This window comes from Centruroides vittatus, unplaced genomic scaffold, assembly GCF_030686945.1.
Source record: "Centruroides vittatus isolate TY-2023 unplaced genomic scaffold, ASM3068694v2 contig_866, whole genome shotgun sequence".
NCBI classification, from domain to species: domain Eukaryota; kingdom Metazoa; phylum Arthropoda; class Arachnida; order Scorpiones; family Buthidae; genus Centruroides; species Centruroides vittatus.
This window is the reverse complement of record NW_027122565.1, coordinates 676,361-696,954: the sequence shown is the minus strand read 5'-3', so window position 1 is coordinate 696,954 and position 20,594 is coordinate 676,361. Positions and strand designations below refer to the sequence as shown.

Genomic DNA, 20,594 nt, shown 5'->3' with positions numbered 1-20,594 from the left:
TATAATTTTTTATAATCATAAAGTGACATATCTTTTCTATGATAAAAATAACTTCTATCATCACTAATTGTTTGATGTCTTTTTAAATAGTTAAAATTTTTCAGATACTTATAAAAATTTTCCCCAAAATTTAATGTGTAATTCGAATGTTAATAAATAATTAACTAAGGCTTACAAAGTAAACATACATATTTATTAAATTACTAAACAGAATGAAAAATAATATTTAAAAGAAAAAAGTGAAAAAAGTTGAACTGTTAAGAAAAAAATTAATATCTAAAATGCGGGTCAAGGTGACCCGCAGCGACCTCTATACGTTGTTGACCTTTGCGACCTCACCCGGGTTAATTCTTCTCCCTTCCGCTTTTAACCCTTCCTGTCACCTGACAGGAATGGCATTTTTTGTGGGTCCTGATCCTGATTGGTGGTTTTAACAAAAGAGACAGGAGGGGGTCCTGCCTGAATCAACCATGAGTCACAACGATAAGAATAATGGACACTTTTTGGTTCGTCACCAAGGAGAGAAGTCAGGCGAGAGTCACCCAGAGACAAGGTACGTGGCTTAAGACGAAAGAGAGAGAGGGCCAGTACAGACCATGTGGGGACAAGGACTCGAAAATAATTGAACCAGCTCTTCCGCAAAGGTCCAATGATTTGCCCCAGCACCTTTTTATGAGTGACTGTTTTTTATTTTTCTGGATGCTGACGGATTGGAGATTCACCATCTGCAAGGCGACCATTGTCGACATTACCTTAGTATCAGGACCCACAAATCTAAACTACCAGTAGACTATCTTCATTCTCTATCCTTCTTTTCCCTTTTTAGTTTTTAAGTAGTAATACTATTAGTTTTAAGTTTAATTGTAATTTTTGTTTAATCGGAATTGTATATAATTGTCAAATTCCTCGGAGGTCTGAATGAGAGGAGACATGATAAATAGACCTGTGTAACATCATCTCCATGATGGGCATGCTGTTCACTGTTAATTATTTCAGTTAATAAAGTGACTTGTTCATTATTTCTTTGTTTATTATTACGTGTTTACCTCATAACCTTTCACAGTTGCAACAGTTTCTGACCTCCAATGGCATTTATTTCTTGAGATATAAAATCATTTCTGAAAAACACTTATCACAGCTAATCATCTGGTTTGAGAAATATTTTCAAAATGATGATATCAATAAATTTGCATGGATTCAAGATCCATTTAATGCCAGTGTTCCATCTGAATTTACTGCTGCAGAAGAGAATTGTATTAAGTTGTCTTGCAACAATACATTGAAAACAAAATTTAGCAGCATGGAATTAAATGATTTAAGCAGGTGGAAAAACTGGACAGACCCAAATAAATCAATATACTAAACCTTGGTATCAGTAAAATCTGATTGAAAACATTTTTATTTCAATAAATTTGTAGCTAGATTTACCAAGGTTTAGTTTATTGGTTTATATGGAATTAACTGAATTTTGAATATCAGTAAAACCTGAATCTGAGCAGTAAAACTCATAAAATTTTAATTCCATTTGCAACTTCTTATTTGTGCAACACTGGGTTTTCAGCTTTTGCTGTAATAAAAACTAAAGTACGAGGTATGGCTATTAAATAACGAGACTGACGCTGTAAAACATTTTATTTTGATTTCATACATATTTACTTATTATCACCTTCAATATACACCCTTCCTGTATCCTTACAACGCTCCATGCAAATCTTCCATTGTTCGAAACAGTGGCTGTCAGCTCCTTCAGGACGCATGCTGCTTTCTCTTTCACAGCTTCAAAGGACTCAAATCTTGTTCCTTTTAATGCAGATTTCACCTTAGGAAACAGACAGAAGTCGTACGGCACGAGATCCAACAAATAAGATGGATGGTCTAACACTGGGATGCTGTACTTGGCTAGAAACCTCTTGACAGACAATGCAGAATGAGCCGGCACATTGTTTTAGTGGAAAACCTATGACTTGTCCTTCCACAATTTGGGTCGTTTTTTCCTTATTCTTTCACGGAGTTCAGCAAGAATATGAAGGTAGTAATGTAGATTAATAGTTTGACCTTCAGGAACCCAGTGAAGGTACACAATCCCACGAATATCGAAAAAAACAATCATCATTGCTTTGAATTTTGATTTGCTTATTCGAATTTTTTTGGCTCTTGATGAAGTTGGGCTCATCCAGTGCATGGATTGATGCTTCGTTTCAGAATCATAAGTAAAAAAAACCACGATTCATCACATGGTATTATCCTTTCCAATAAGTTTGTGTCATTTTCAATGGCATTCAAAGTGTCAGTACAAACATTTTTGCAAGCTTCTTGTTGTTCAAACGTGAGATTTTTAGGCACCATTTTGGCACACACTTTTTGCATGTTAAAATTGTTATGTAAAATTTGCCGTACGCATTATTTGTCAATTCCTACAGTTTCAGCAATCGCATGAATACTTAACTGACAGTCAGATCAGATCAGAGTACAAACTTTTCCAATATTGTCATCGTTGTGGAAGTGTAACCTGGGCATGAATCATCTTCAACATCTTGGTCATCTTGAAAATGCTTAAACCACTCAAAAACATATACACGCATTAAACATTCATTGCCATACACTTCTTTCAATAAATTATAAGTTTCAGTAGTGGTTTTTCCAAGTTTCATGTGAAATTTCACAACAATTGGTTGCTCTATTGTTACACTTAACATTTTTCTGACAAAACAAAAAACAACTCTAATACGAACAAAGGCTATGCGGATTTATTTACAGAAGTGAAAGGTGCTGCATTTGAAAGGAAAGGCTTCATGCTAAACAGCTGTTGGTCGCTGTCATTTGGCGCATGCGTACTTCTTCTGTAGCAGCATCAGTCTCGTTATTTAATAGCCACACCTTGTATCACACAAAAATCAATGTGGAGAAAGATATCAGGTGGCTGTGTCCAGTCTGATTACAAGATTTGAAAAAATGCACATTGATCAACAGGCTCATCCATCCCACTAATTATAATTAGTTGAATTTGTTCAATTACATTTTTTTGTTATCTTAAATATAGACTTACCATAATATTTTTTTTCTCAAACCAGGATAATTTTGAGAAAATACTCACAACAGAAAGTAAATCGGTACCTTTAAAATATGACAATATATTTGAGGAAGTTCCTTCCGCTGCTACTAGGCTTGCCTTATGTTTTGCACATTTCAAGTGATTTTTAATGTCTGAATGCCCATCATGAGTTACTGAAAATTCTGAAAAGCACAGTTTACATTTCACTTTGTCAATACAATCACAAACTTTTTCAAAAATGGATAATCCTTTTTTAATTCATCAGTAAACACACAATTTCTTTCTGGCATTTTGGAGATTAAATTAATTTAATGTACAGTTCAAGATAATCGCACATGCCGACTAGCAATCTGAACTCAGCTAAGATAGGAAATGTTCAACAATGACATGACCAGTGTAAGTTTTAGTATTGCTAACTCTAATTAAAAGAAAATGTCTAAAAAATGAAATAAAAATATCAGGATCTCATAGGCTACATGCTACTATAAAGTTTGTGAAAAAATATCTAGATGAAAAAATAAAATATCTAAATTCATTAGGCCATATGATATAAATTTTGGAGGAAAACATCTAGACAACATTAAAAGTACTTAGATCTAGATACAAAATATTTAGATTGGTAACAGTGGTTGTAACAGAGGATATTTTAGTTTCCAAATTGCCATTTTACCCAAGGCTGCACTATTTTTACTTCTTGAACATTTGGCATTTTTAAAATTTTACCAAATAACCAAGGCAAAATGACAAACTGGCCAGAACACAGGGACCAAACTGGGACATCATCAAACTGGGACAGTCTCGGTTAAAGCGGGGCATCTAGTAAGCCTACTTAAATACATGTTTTATTTATTTTTACCTAATGTCCTAACCCTTTAATTTAAAAAAAAGTTATTGGCTACTTTGTAAAGTGTAGTTGTTAGAATTTGACATAGGGCACATTGAGGAAACTTAGATTTAGCAAAGGCACCAAAATTCAAAAAATTTTCTATTTTTGATTATTATAAAATGGCAAAAAGCTTAATTTTGAGGGTAGGAATGGATTTTATGCAAAATTGTAAATGCTAATAATGAATAAAATTATCATTAAGTCTGATCCTATTTGTGATATTGATACACAATCCCCTTTATCTCTCCACCCTGTCGAGCTTTAACCACCAAAATTTAATAGCATTAATTTTACATTTATTGATGTTTAAAGGTTCCAAAGTCCAAAAATGTAAAAATCTTGGGGCTCATTTTTTCACTGATTGTCATACTTTCCCTGTTACACAGAACAGAGCCAAGAAAGTAATATTCCAGTTAATAAGTGAAATTTTCACAAATTGTTTTGTTGAAAGCTAAATGCAAAGTACAGGAAATCCTCGTTAATTCAAACTCAGATAGTTCAAAATCCCGTCAGTTTGTAAGTGTACATTTATCCCAGTCAGGGAAATAGAGATTTACATGTTAAGGAATTTGGTTAGTTCAAAATTTGAAGTGAAAATTCGTCTGACTGTGATATGCATATGTTAACTCATTCATTTAGATAAAAGTGATTTTAATAAAATAATATTACACTTCAAGCCACATACATTAGTGAATAATTAACACATCAGTGTTGCAGCATTAGGTGATTTGTAAAACTTCACATGTACTCGCAAGCACTTTCAACAGCTTACAGCTGTCATCTTCAGGCGAAAATCAAATACTCTAAATCTGTCAAAAATGCTGCCCTTAAACAAATCATCATCAGGTTAAGTTACAATAGAATGCAAAAAGGAAGATAGAACAAGAGTTTGAATTAGAAAGAATTAATATTCCATTCATCAGAGATGAGCACATCATTGATGATATCAAACTTTGTTCTTGCTGAATATTTTTGACTTCAGTGTATTTTGTTAGTATCACATCCAGTTCTACAAGTAATATATATTGATAGTTGCCAACTCCCAGTCTTTTTAGCTGAGAATTTGCCATTGAAAGCAATATTATCAAACTGAGCTAGAAGTTCTCTGCCTTTTTCAGATAATATAACATCTTTAGTGCACTATCTTCACAAATGTGGATTTATGACCAATACTAACAATCATTTGTACATATGGCAATTTTTAGAAATTATCCTGTCCAACATTAACATTTTTTTTTTTTTTTAGTTTAACATTGCCTGACATACTAGAATTACAACAAACACAGTGTAAGAAGCTTTAGGTTTTTGATTAAATAACAAAATTCATTTTTCTGAAAAATTGCCAGGTACAAAAGTTCTGTCTCAAAATGTGGAAGATATATGAGACGTCCATTCTTTGGTAGTACATAAATAAACGTCATCATCAAACCTGATATATTCTAAACCTATCATTTAACTAAAGCCGAATAATTATTGGGCTAGAAATGGATATAATATTAATAATTTATAAGACAATTTGGCACCAGAGTTAGGCATTAGGTACCATCTCTTAATAAATTTAATAATTTTAATTTAAATAATTTAGAAGTACTGGAAGAAAAGAATTGGCCTGGAGTGAAACTTGACCCACAACTCCTGCTTGCTGTGCAGATGCGTTGCCAATTGCGCTACCCAGACCTCCGGTCCAATCTCCCCTTCCAGTATATAAAGCTTACGTTATAACCATCGATAGTTATTACAACGCCGGCTGGGGACACATCCAGGGCCCACGTCCTGTAAACATTTCTAGCCTGATAATCATTCAGCTTTAGTTGGATGATAGCTTTGGTAGTACAAGAAAAGATCTGAAAGTCTGGCAATAAGAGTTTTCTTAAGGCCATTGAAATATTGACAATAACATGTTCAGTATTTTTTTTTTAGAAGTGTTGAACACGAGATCGTGTCATTAACCAATCACATGGCTTCTTTTCCATTTTTATTTAGTTGATACGATATCTTTTACACATTTCGGGCTTTTTTGCCCCGCATCAATTAACAGTTTCCCCCCGATATGGCACTTGTACATAATAAGTTTGTATACTGTGTATACAGGGGAAACTGTTGACTGATGAGGGGCAAAAAAGCCCAAAACATGTAAAAGATACCGTATCAATTAAATAAAGGTGGAAAAGAAGCCATGTGATTGGTTAATAACACGATCTTGTGTTCAACACGTCTAAAGAGAATCTAGTACAACACAGTTTCACAACAAATGAACAATGTTCCGTATTGATGACAGTGTATGGCTGAGTTGTTAAGATGTCATCGTTATCCTACCACTCTGAAAGACCTGAGAATGAATCTGGTTGGACAGAAAAACTTTCAGAATTTTTTTAGGGCAATCCATCCTGAATATGTTAGGTCCCATCCCTCATCACCCAGCTAACTCAGTGTGGGTCTGGGTGAAACCATTATAAGCATAATAAAGAAGCCATCTTAGTGCCCAAAGAGTGTAAAGATTAAAAAAAAAAAAACCCAATGTTGCTAATTTGGTCCTTTTACCACTAAATCTACTTTCTCAGTTAGTATTTTAGTGCCCTGGTTGTTAAAATTTGGTTATGTCTGAATTTTTTTATATATTTATTATGTACAGTACAACATACTATTACTCTATTTTACTTTTAGTACCAATAATTTTTCTAGTAGGAAAAGCCATTATTATAAAATATTATTGTGACTAAGAGAATGAAGACTGAATAAATGTTTAAAAGTGCCACAATTTTTATTAACATCTTTCTAAAAATTGTCTTTCTATTTCTCAGCCTTTGCATTCCAAAATTAGCTTTTTCCTAACTTTCAAGTAAGCCTCATCTCTAATCAAGTATGTATAATCTATTTCTAACTCTTCACTAAGAACATTACTGTAAAGTTAAATTGGTGATGTAGAGTAGTCAATGTCATATGTGTAATGTTTAACTACTCTATTATACAGTGGAACCTCGCTTAACGAGCATCTTGCATAATGAGCAAAACAAATTGTAAAAAAATTACTTGCTTAACGAGCAATGTTTTGCATAACAAATGACGAGGAGAGAGGAAGTTCCAAATTGTGCGCATGCTCCATCAGTCTGTGTTCAGAACTCATTCCACTAGCATCTTAGTGTCACTTGTTATCACACATTTTTCCAAACTTGTGTTCACACATATTACGTATAAACATCAACAACCATCGCTTGTTATATACAGTAATAAACACGCCAAACAATATGCCAAATTCTTGGGCTATGTAAAGTCTATAATTAAATATTAGAAATTAATTAATTTGACTAGTTGGAAGCACAACTGCCTAACTAGTCAAATTAATTTATTTCTAATATTTAATTATAGACTTTACATAGCCCAAGAATTTGGCATATTGTTTGGCGTGTTTATGAGACATATTTTTTCGATTTTTTTTTGTTTTCTGCAAATTGAATTCACATTTTGTGCTAGAAGAAAAAATGATGATTCACACGCATTATCGTATTTTATATTAATTTATATGGGAAAAATTGTTTCACTTAGAGTGTTTCGCATTATGAGTAAGATTCTAGAACAAATTATGCTCATTAAGCAAGGCCCCACTGTATATGCATGTAGTTGCCAATTGTTTGAAATTTTCAGAAATGTATGGAATTTCAGTTACTTTTAAAAATTGTTCGGAAAATTGTAACTATTCATAAATTCGTCTTGAGGAACAGATGATAGTTGCTTGCTTTTTCTCAGAAGCTTGTAGTAACAGGATAGTCAAATACCAAATGATAATTGTACAACTACTCCTGCAGTCAGTCTGCATAAAATTTTTTACAGCAGCCATCCACTCATAACTTTGACACTCAGATTCCAATATGTTCAACTTTTTTGTGACTTAAATTTACTTTGACCTGGACATGACCACTTTGGTTCAGTCAGCTTCAAGTGTGAAACAATAAAATTACACCTAGATACAATGTCTGTATTTTCATGAAATTTATCAAAAGAAAACTGAATATTTTCAATTTTTAGAGATTTCACACAAAAGTAACTTGCTTCATGACTAACTTATTTTGGTATCTTTCCCATCAAACTATAGCAAATTTTCTTGCTTATATGCTTTTACCATTCTTCTTTGTTTCCTTTACATTTTCTTCTCTTAGTTGTTACAACAGGCAAACCATTAGTCTTCAATCTTTACATCCATTACTAGTTTTAGTAACTAAAGCAACAAGTATATAAAAAGAAACAGTATATGGCTACTGTCTACATATCACATTTATGTAGACAGTAGCCATATTACAGACCCACATTAACACTCAAACAGTTGTTGCATGGTGATTGGATAAAAATGATTTTGCATCTTTTGTAAGCAAACTGAATTGACACTTTTTCAATATACATGCATTTTTCCACAGCAATAATACAGGGGATATAACACGTTTTGTCATAGTAAAAAGTCTTGCCAGAAGTTGATTGTACAAAATACAATAATGACTAATATTTTGAAAAGTTCAGCTCCTCAATTCTTATTCGCGTTTTTCACGAACTAGAGAGGGTGCTGAATTTTTACAAAATGGCTACTGTATCTAGGTTGCTTGTAACTAGTAATGTAAAATTAATCATATATTACTGTCCTATATAATGATATATGCTGCTTGTAGCTGTTCATAGAGAAATTTTATAGAAGGAGAACAATTATTGCTAGCAGGACACGTCATTATTTGGTATCTAAACAAGTGAGCAAGATTGTTCTATATATAGGTAGGCCTCCTACAACATGGTAGATACGTTCCTTGAAAATACCACGTTGTGGAAAATTGCGTTATAGAAGACATCAACTTAATACAAAAACTGGGGTTCAGTTCTAAAAAGAAAGAAACTACCTTTTATGGTGTAACATTTTCATCATTTTTTAAATTTATGTACATAAAAAGCTTAAATAAAATTCATCATCATATAAAAACTAAAAAGATTATGATTTCAAGTCAAAATCAAAAAGAAACAATGTTATGCTCACAAATTCAGTTCTCATCATCACTTATTACAGTTGTTCGAGAATGTTTGACTGGCCTTATTTCAAGATCTGAGCTTGTTCCATCAAGTTCCACTGCACTTATGTGATCCGTTGCAATTTTTCTGTTGTTATGTGAAAGATAATTCGTTTCTAAATACCCTAAACCGCGTTGTAGGAGGCCTACCTGTATATTTGTGCCCTTTGTGTTAAAAAACAATCAGCTTTGACATTGTCCTATCAGGGTTGGATTTACAAGTAAAAAGCTATGTAAATTGTTGTTTAGGGCTTCAACTTTCAAGGGGCCTTAAACTTTTGTACAAAAAAGAAAATTGAGGTCAAATTTTGTAATAAACATTTTTTACAAACCAACAGAATATATTTTACTTTTTATTTTGTGTAGTATTTCATTTTTTTTCTAAGAATTAACATAAGCTCTTTTTTAGAAAAAAAATTGATAAAACCAATTTTAAAAAAGACTTGTAATGGAATGGACATAAAAATTTAATTAAATTCAGTTATAAAACAGAAGACTAGTGAAACCTCACATCTTTTTCTTTCAATATCCATATTGAATCAGAGACAGTCTGATTTAATTCTTTTCTTTTCATGATTGACTTCTAAAATTGTGAAGGGTTGGTAAGGGGACTTTCAGAGTTCAGCTTACGGCTTTGAAATGCTTAAATCCGACCCTGTGTCCCACACAAAATTACTGGCATTTTAAACTTTAAGAAAATATATTTTAAAATTAACAGCATAACTTGTTCATGTAAAGCTAGACAATTGGGAAACTTCCAATTCTTAACAGTCTAATCCACTCTTTCAGAATTCAGAGAAGCTCATAAATATAACTGACAGATTTCCAAATAATCATGTTTTTCATGTGGGAATAGACAAAAACTTATATTAGGCTCCCTAAGGCTTTGAAATTGCAATTTGGAATGCAACAGAAAGCTTTGCTTTTTCTATTGCTATTCATCTTTACTGCTGATAATACATAAGAATGAATCAAATGACCCAGATAGAATAGTGTTACTTTTAAACACCAGAGGGCGAGCATCTGGTGAAAAATGCAGTAAATCTACTCTTTTTAGCTACTTTCTCAATTTCTGAATACGAATTGTTAAAACTATGTAAATGTGTAATGATTTTTTTCTTCCATTGTTGTTTAAGTGCCTCTGCTATTTATTTTGGTGATAACAGAAAGTAGATTGAAATAACAATAATTTTCACAACTTGTAAGGTTAAAAGAAACAGATTTCATATATCTATATATAAAGGAAAAACACCGGAGTAATAATAAATTAGAATCAACAACTGTAGTGCCTTTGACCGATGTGCTTCTTCTCTCTTCCTCTGTAAATCGCAAACATTTTCGAACCTCGTTGGGTTCTTCCTCAGGCGTAACGAAAGAAGCACACCGGTCAAAAGGCACTACAGTTGTTGATTCTAATTCATATATCTACCATACTGGGCATAAATAAAATGTAAATGAAATTAATTTGCATAAATATCACCACTGTGTGAATTCAAATCATGTATATACAAATACTTTCTATGTAACACAATAAACATCTTCTACTATTAACACTGTAGTAACACAAAGTCACAGACAATAACCTTTTACAGTGTTGTATACGACAGAAAACGTTAGTTGGTTCTCTGTCATATACAACACTGTAAATGGGTTTTTGTCTGTGACTTTGTGTACTTTCTAAGTTTTCAAATACTAAAAATATGTAAATAATATTTTTATTTAGCATTATTATTTGATGAGTTCATTAAAATAAATTAAATTTTAACTATTAAATTTATACATTATTATTATTATTATTAAGAATTGAATGCATTCCAATACTTTTGTCTAACACTGTATACACTTTCAATTAATAATAGATACATAAAGTTAAAAATAAGAATTTAAAATATTGAAAAATCTTTTTATATATATTGTTATGAATATTTCATGAATCACAAAAAAATTTTGCTGACTGAATTCAAATCACTCAATGCTAAATAATGCTATTCTAAATATACAGACAATCAATAAATTTAAATGTAATAAATGTTTTGAAAATAAATAGAAATATATATTTTAAATAAATCAGGAATAAAAATCAATTATTATTTGATATTTTCAACTTTAATGCAATATTAATAAATGATTTCAAAATTTCTACAAAAAGCATCATCATCATAAATCTCTAAATACTTGAAATGTACATTTACGTTTCAAGTATTCAGATATTTATACAAGTATATACATGACTTTTAAATAATTACTTAAATTAATAGTTATTTAATTCACATATTAAATTTTATTACTAAATACTATTAATATTTTGATCAAATATTGATAAATAAAACTAGGAAAATGAAACTATATGAGCAGATTTATATAGATCTTTACTATGCTTTAATGTACAGTAATTGCTCCTTTTTCATTAACTGTGTATAATAAAGAGAAAATTATTACATTAATTGTTAAATATTGAAATGTATATTGAAGAAATTAATAAGCAAGTAATATGAATAAAATACAATCTACTCTATTTTCAACAAAAACAAACAAGTAATCTAAATATAAAAAACTGATTTTTAAATAGTATTGATAAACAGATTTTAGAATATGCATTAACTAAAAATTGTAATTAATCAATTATCTCCTGTAGTAAACCATTAAGACACACAACTGAAGATCCAATATTAATCTGTTAGAATTTATTTACTGAGCAATTAATTTCTTTGCTTTATTGCAAAATATGAATGTATACTCTAACAATAATAAGTAATATTGTAACTATTAAGTACAGTATACATTCTAATTTCTACACTATCTCAATTCCTTTATAAATATTTTCATACGTTTATAAATCTCGTAAGTGTTGTAATATAAACACAGCGCATCACACCTCCGCAGGGCGGAGTGATCCTAACTCGAGCCCCGACCAGCACACGGTTGTACTATACAACAAAGACCTCCATTCCTTGTACAGGGAAATAGCGCTAAGGAAGGGCACCAAGTTAGCGTACACGAGAACGCCATCTATCTACTCGCTTCTCAGAAACGCCAAGGACAAACCGAGCATTTTAAGGGCACCGGGCATTTATAGTATCCCGTTAAGAGACCACAGATTCCAAAGAGACCTAGTATATATTGGTTCTACCAAGAGATCCCTCCAAAAAAGGGTTTCTGAACATAAGAATGACGTTGCCAAAAAAAGGCACACCACCGCCCTGTCGACGTATGCCACGGACCCTGATGTAAAAGCGGACTTCGATAACGCCACCCTCATTAAGAAGTCGTTCAAAACGGACCACATTAGGGCATTGGAGACCCTGGAGATTTACAGAGCTACCAAATCGGGGAAATGCATTAATTACAAAGACAGCAACGTTTTATCGTACACGTGGCGATACATCTCGGAGGTCAATCCACGATGGTAGACATGGTTTTATTTCCTGCATTAATATTTTGCGACGTTACGTTAGTAGACTCAGGTCTATTATATCAATCTTATGTTTTGCATCGTCATCGCACGCTGGAGATGTTCGATTTTTTGAACTTCAAAAGAGTTCTATTCTCATGACATTCCATTAACGAACCTGAGGAAGATCTCGATGGAGATTCGAAAATGTTAGTTTTTTTCTGTTAATTTTCGTCGTTTGTACCGGAAATTTAAAGGTTGAAGTTGCTGGATTAGACTTCATACATTTATGTCAGTCTAATAAAATTTATGGAAACCTTAATTATTCTTAAATTTTTGAATAATTTTAAATTTTAAAATAATTATGTCATTACTCTAATATTATATCACATGTTCAAATAGGAGTCAGAACATCCAAAAGGGACAAGAGTTGAAGAAATTGAAAATTTTCACTCTATTTATTAATTATCTCTGATTCTCAATAGTAAATTCTGAATAAGAACATAAAATTATATTAATTTCTAATATTCTGTGGAAGATTTATAAAGCTATTATACACTCAAACCTGTTTTTGTGCGGTCTTTTTTTTGTGCGATATTTTATACATGCAATGTGTTTTGTGCAATTATTTTTGTGCAGTATACCAATTTAATTGAAATTCATATATCGCACACAAAAAATCATAAAACAAATCGCACAAATAAAAAATCGCACAAAAAAAGACTGCACAAAAACAGGTTTGAGTGTATATATATTTTTTAATATATATAATTTTAATCAAAAATTACCAGATTAAATTTATACATAAGGTAAAACAAATTTTAATTCTATAACTAAACTTTAGACAATTAACCTGAAAAATAAATAACATTAATACAGTATTTAACTAGAATTTAAATAAAAAAGAAAAAATATATTTTCAGCATAATCTGTTTATGGACAAATATGTAAATATATTAAACATGGGACATTAAATATATCCATGGGCCATCTTTATAATTATACATTGATATAAAACAGCTTTAACATTATTCAGTTTTAAAGTTTCAAGTTGTTCAAGTTTCAAAATATTGTAACAAACATTAAGTTATTCATATGCAGTTAAATATTATACAAATAACATTTCAAATACATTTGTAATTTAGTTTATTGAAAAAGATCCAGAATAAGAAGAGCAATGACCTCAAGTTTTTTTGGCTTTTAGTTTCTTCTGCTTCATAAAAATGAAAGAAATCAAACCAGCTAATAAGAGAATATAATAAAAAAGAGCAAATGTCTTAATAAAGTTCCATTCCTAACAATCATCTTAATATGACATTGTTTTTATAATTTAGTACCCTTTCATACATACACAGTAACAAAAATAATAATCTTTAATAGTATGAATTTAATTTTATTTGAGGCTATAAATTCATTATTTCTAAGACTAACAACTGAAAACTATAAGTAGACAGAAAAAAAAATAAAATGAGATACTAATATTAAAGTTAACATTTTCCATAAGTGATGTGAATTTAAAAAATATACACTAGTAAATAACTTTTAAATCAAACATTTTCTTGAATAATGCATTTCAGTAAAACAATTTGAATTAATAATTAATAAACAAACTTTAAAAACCAAAATCATTAATTAAACAAATTATTTAGACAATTAATTCAATTAATAAAATCAATTCTTAATTATCAATTGAACAGATAGAAAATTCTATCTTTTCAAAACTAGTTTTAAATGAAAATAAAATACTCTGTTATAACAAAATGAATAATTTTTTTTAACAATAATATAATTTATAAACAGAATATTAGAAAACAGTTATATTTCTTTTTCTTTTTCAAAATGTTTTTGTTCTTGATTCTGAAATCAGGAACGTTATTCAGAAATCTTAGTATAAATACTGATCAACAATGATACCAATATTTCAAGTAATTATAATAAATTACAAAATTGTAAAAATTTACAAATAAAATAAATTTTTTACTGCTGATATATTAAATTTAGACCCTTACAATCAATTTCTATCAATTTAGATAAGATAAAACGAAAAGAAACTACAAACAATTGCAAACAAAATTTTTGAAGAATCAATGACCTCAAAATTTGGACAATTCAAAACTTTTGAATGGATTTCTCAAAGGATCTGAAAAATTGAGTGAATTCATATAAAATGAATTAATTATGTTTGTTGAAAATAAAACACAATGTTAAAGAAAATAATGCAAAATATATATTTGCTAAACAATCTTTGAAATTATTAAAAATTCAAAAAATATGATAAAGCTATGAACTTTTGGAGCAATTATAATTTTTATAGAATATTTTTGTTTTAAGAACTATTTAATATATGTAATAACATGTAATTAAAATATATCAAAATAAATCATTTCAACTAAACTTTTCATTCATTGACAGCTAACAAATTCAAATGCATAAAGAAATAGTTTCTGCAATACATGCCAAATTCTGATTGAGTAATACCAGCTTAATGTCAGCAAAAGACAATATTTTATATAAAATAAATCAAAATTTCATTTATTCATATTCACTCTGATATCCATTGATAGACATTTGGAAGAGGAAAGGCAAAACAGTGTAGTAAATTTAAAAATGAAGAAATTGGTGCAAATATAAGGACGCTTGCTTCATAAAATCATTCATTAATTCAGTAATAATGACTGAATAATCATGATAGTTTTATACACAACTAAATTTTTTCCAAATTTTTTACATTAAAAAGTATACAACAATTCTTATTTGAACAACAGTGATACTACACCGAAGTAAAGTAAACAAACATACCATTGAGCCTGTTACCGGTGTGCTCTTCTAATAAACAGACCATTACAAACGTTTTCGAACTCTCGGGTTCTTCTTCAGGTAACTAATAACTCCTGAACAAATGCAATTCAAATTAAATTCAATTGGAACACCAGTCAGAACTCTATCGCGTGGATATTGATAACATCATTTGGGCATGTACCCCTTTAACCACTGTAGATTATCTTAAGTTCTTTTCTACGAGCACCTGCCAGGCTGTTGACAGAGTGATTTCATCCTTATGGTTAATGCAATTATGATCTTTGAGTGTAGCCATGCAGATGTAAATAGCCTCTAGCCATCTACGATGGTGTACGTGTTGCATAGTGTGGATCACCTTCACTTGATTGAACATTGGTTCTACACCCAGGTCTGAGGTGCAGATGGCTAGAGCAGAGGTGATCTCACATGTAGAATATTTGCTGTGTGATCTTTCATTCTCACTTCTAGGGAGCGCTTGGTGGATCCTACGTAGACTAGGCTTCTGTCCCATCTATGGTCCATGAATGGGGTGGTGTAGACACCCGGGAGTCGTTCTTTGTTGGGAGTGTCTTTTTCTGTTCCATAAAATGTCAAATATTGTAGCACATCTTCTATAAGCGATGCAAATATTCTTTTTCACAGGTATTGCAGAGTATAGCGATTTAAGGTACGAATTGTATGTAACTGGGATGAAACCAGGTGAAACTTCATTTGGTGCCTGGGTTGGGTCTAGTTCTTGGCAATGGTGCCATCTGTGGATCAATTTACATGTGATGGCAGAATAACCATGTTCTTTGGCTATATATATATATTCAATATGCCTCAGCTCGGCTCGGAGAGCTGTCTGAGAAGACGAGTGTGTGTAGGCCCTCTTAATTAAGGCCCTCACGTGACCCTGCAAGTATATATAGATGTTCCGACCCTGGTTTATGGTATACTTCCGTGTGGATTGCTGTTTGTTCGCTCTTGATGTTAATGTCGAGGAAATGGGCCTCAGAAGCATGAGTCTGGTCTATCTCTAGGGTCAAGCCATAATGATTATCGTTGAATGAATTGACAAATGCTGATATGTTTGGCTTTACCCTCCATAGGACAAGCTTTCATAATTTACATTCAAAAATGAATTATATATTATACATTTAAATAGCAAATTTTACAACTATTTTTTCATTCCAGGCATTATAAAAACAACAAATTTATATTTGTAGCTCTTTAAAAATATTTCTAATGGCTATAAAATTTGCAAATAATCAACAACAAACAAAAATTTAGTAGCAAAAGTAGTTCTTTATTTATTAGCCCAATCCAATCTGCTACTTTCTGCCCAATTTGGCAACATTGTGGTTGGTGATTTGTGATTTCCTTTTGAATCTTCCTCCAAGATTTAAAATATGGGTGTTGTGATTGTTTTATTAGTTGAAACAAATTAATACTTCCGTCTTGACACCTATCAACCTTTAAATTATCAAAATTGATTCTGAAGATTTGTAGAAACAAATTAATACTGAAATTAAAGCAGCTAAAATGCTTTGAGGGGTTGAAAATAGTTCTGGCATATGAATTTGGTGCATCTCGGTGCAAGTTTCAGAACTATTTAGGGCCCAATACTTAAATAATGTCATTTTCTGTCTTCTTTTTTTCATGCTCAATTCAAATACAAAATTGGTGCAACACCAATAATGCCTACCCTTAATGATATCATACTGTAATTTATGTTCCAGGCAATTATTTTATTAAACTCATAAAGCACATAATAGAAACAAGAATTTGAATTTTTCTAATTAATTCTAGATTTAGGGATTATGAGAAACAAAAATTATAGTCAAAAATCCATATAATAATACTCATAATTATTATAAAGTTTTTATAATAGAGTTGTATTTTTAAATAAAGTTGTATAATAGAATTTATTAGTATAACAAAAATAGAGACCAGATTATTCAAACAAAATTTGACAAAATTTAGGGTCAATAACTGATGTTTCTCTTTAAAATATTTAATGGAAAGTCTGATAATGATATAAATGAACACCAAGAATTATAGAAATCATAAACAATTAAAGATAAAATCAATATTTATTTTTAAATGCAGTATTAAGAAACAGGTTTAACAGCAAAGAATCATCTTATTTAATGAGATTACTGTAAAAAAAGTTACCTATTTTCATATCTAAATTATTCATGTAAATAAATATTAAATTTTTAGAAACTACAACAAACTAAGGCTAAAAATTTATTATAGTAAACAATAATTTACATATGAAGTTTTCAAAAGATTTTGACTTAAAATAATGCTATCTTTTAGATAATTCTGACACTATAACATCTGTGTTGTCTAGGGGTCTTTCAAAACAAAAAGTATAAAATTACAAGACATATTAGACAGGATGTTCAATCCAATTAGCAATACACTGAAAAACATCTTATCTTAAAGATGGATACTTTTACTATTTTACTGTAAGCAACAGTTATATCAGAATTCTTTTTAATATTGTTTAACTTCTAGTTTATACTTTAGTAATAAAAAATTAGTATGACCTTTTAACTGAATATTTTGAAATCAACAAGAGCAATATTAAATATACCTTGATAAATTCATGTTTACCATATGAAAAACAACATTATCTAGTTTACTGTACTGTACTGAACATATAAATGAAAAAATAATCTAAACTCAGTGATATATGCAAAACACCAGTCTTTTTGTAATATTTAATTGATATATATTTTTGAAAAATAATTATAATGCATTAACATTAAAATTTTCCTTTATTCTTTATTTATATTTTATCCTGCTTTACTAAACTAGGAAAACTACAAAATGTTGCAATTTCATCCATAAATTAAGTGTATCGAATGAGGTATATACTGAAGTCTAGCGTAAAATAATCTATTTTAAAGTCTCATAATTCCGAAACAAATACGTATTGAAATGAGATCCAATTATAATGTTTCGCATTAGCAGCATTCTGAAATCGATAATTCTACCTTACAAAAATGATTTTCGTGTTCCTAAAATTAAAGCTTGGTAATTATGGCGCAATTATATAGAAATAAACAATATTCAATGATCAAAAATATCCCGCCGGATACGATCGAGAGTTTTGAGATTCGAAACGATCATAAAAAATTTTGGTTTTCGATAATAAACTTCATCTGCTTAACAGGGTCACGCTAATCCATTTGGGTACAGAGCAGACGCCTGTGCATTGTGATGTGTAGAAGTAAAATTATACTTCTAATTTAATTGTATACAGTTCTATAAATAATTAATTTATGAAACGAAATGCCTTCAAAAACGTCGGTTTCGTTGTGTTGAATTTTTACTTGCTGAAAGAGGTTAACGGTTTATCATGTAGTAATAAGTGGATAAGAAGTAAATAGTCGAATTTCAGTGTTATAATGTATTTGTATGAAGCAGTGATTCTTTTTGAAAGATTCGGCTGTCGTTCGACTCCATTACGGAACGGAAACTCCAATTTTATTAACAATACACGTCTGTGACGTCACGAGGTAGATGTTTTTCTTTGATATAACCAACCAATCGCCTTTTCTATTCTGGGTGGCACCACATCGACGAACAAAGAAGGTATCCTGCGCCATTAGTTACTTCAGTCTTTCGTGCTGCCCTTCACTATTCATTTTACGATTTTTGAAACTGATTTTTTGAAACAATCGTCATAAATTCAATTTTCTTTTTCATCTATAACACATAATTCGTATAATCATTCTTATCTAGAGAAATATTTTGCGCTAACCAATATATCATCGCGTTAATATCAATGGTAATTTAATGCAAAATAGCACTACTTTATCAAATTAACTCGTATAGTAAAAGAAACAGTAAATTCTTTAAAACTTAATAAACTTTTTTATAAAAAAAATATTGAAGAAATAAAACTATTTTGGATACATGATTGCTATACTGTAAAAATCCCATTCTTATAATTTACTCAATTATATTACCGAGACAGTATAAACTGTGATGCATTTTTATGTATTAGAGTAACAACACAGAAACTGACAGCCACACCTAACAGGAAAACGCACTTACAGGCTGCCCAACACTTCAATTTTGAGATGCTTCAATATGCGTGTAATTATTTTCTTAACAGCACGTTTAAAAATTTATACCAAATAACAACTGTCATTTACGGTATATTAAATAAAAATGTCATATTTAGCCTTATAATCGAGTATATTTAGCGTTACGGAAGCATTTCTCTTTTTAACTTTCGTCAAAAAAAGAAATTGTCCTTTATAAAACACAATACTGTAAGATTCATAAATACACGAGTATACTTCTTACGCCAACTTTGGCATATTTATAATAATGATAAACTCAGATGCAAATTATTATAGTCCCATACCGGAATACGTACACGTCAATCTAATAATGAAAAATAATTTAGTAATCTATTTCTACAGTGTGACCAAAGTATAAAACACCACGTGTTGTTAGCATTGTTACGTGTAAAAGACTCGACCAATCGTTTTATTTTGAAAATTTACATTAGTTTAAAAAAGAGGAACGGAAAAGGAAAAAACTTAACGATAAAAAGCTTATTTTCGTTAATTTAAAGGTCACACAACACACAATAAATAACAATAGCAAGTAGCGTTTTGGAACTGTTACTTACCGTCTATATATCGTCGACCTGCTAACTGGTAGGTTAAGCCTTTCTAACAGTTCCATGGCAGTACACGATGGCGATTGCCGTGCAACCGCAGCTAACAGTTCATCTTCGGCGGGTGTTGTACCCCTAGGCCTACCGATGAACCGTTTACTTTCCATGGTGAAACGAAAACGATAAAAAATGAAGAAGCAACCGGGTTCGAAATCACAAGATCGCCGCCACTTTTGCAGATTGTTAATGGGTCTAGGGAGTGTTTACGGCGACTTCGACCTCGTTTTCAAATTCTCTACCAATCGACTACTCGCGCCTGGTCTGGGTTATACACTTTGGGGGAGGGCCACCCCGTACGATGCGTACACGTCCCCGTTTCTTATTCGTCCGTCTATCGGCCATTTTTGCTTTCTAAATTATCATTGGCTGAGTTAAATCCGATCAGTAATCCTTCCAAGAAGTAACATTTAGGGGAGTCGTAACGGGGGTAGAAAGGAAAAGACTATCAAATAACACCTTCTGCTCAACGCTTAACGCGTCTAATAAAAAAGTCGTTTTACAAAAATATATTTCGTTTTTAAATTAACGACGCGGCTACGGATTATTATCCAATTTTTAAAAAACGAGTTTCATAAGTGCCCCTCGCGTGAAACTACTGTACCTACCCCTAAACGGGAAATAGGCCAGTCTACTTAAGAGAGGAGCAACGACTAGGCTAAACTAGTCGCGTTCATGGAATTTTGCCATGCGTAATAAAGCTATCCTCAAAAAAATCATAGAAATCGACCGTACGATCT

The 20,594-nt window shown here is 31.0% G+C and overlaps 1 protein-coding gene across 2 annotated transcripts in view; it reads right to left on the bottom strand.

Moving 5' to 3' along the window:
• LOC136982850 (histone-lysine N-methyltransferase SETDB1-like) overlaps positions 1 to 20,359 on the bottom strand; it is a 99,996-nt gene extending 79,637 nt beyond the window's left edge. For both annotated transcript variants that reach the window (XM_067279380.1, XM_067279381.1), the window contains exon 1: positions 19,810 to 20,359. In XM_067279380.1, the coding sequence (XP_067135481.1) occupies positions 19,810 to 19,964 (155 nt within the window). In that variant the 5' untranslated portion in view covers positions 19,965 to 20,359. The remainder of the gene's footprint in view (positions 1 to 19,809) is intronic.
• Between the last annotated feature and the right edge of the window lie 235 nt (positions 20,360 to 20,594).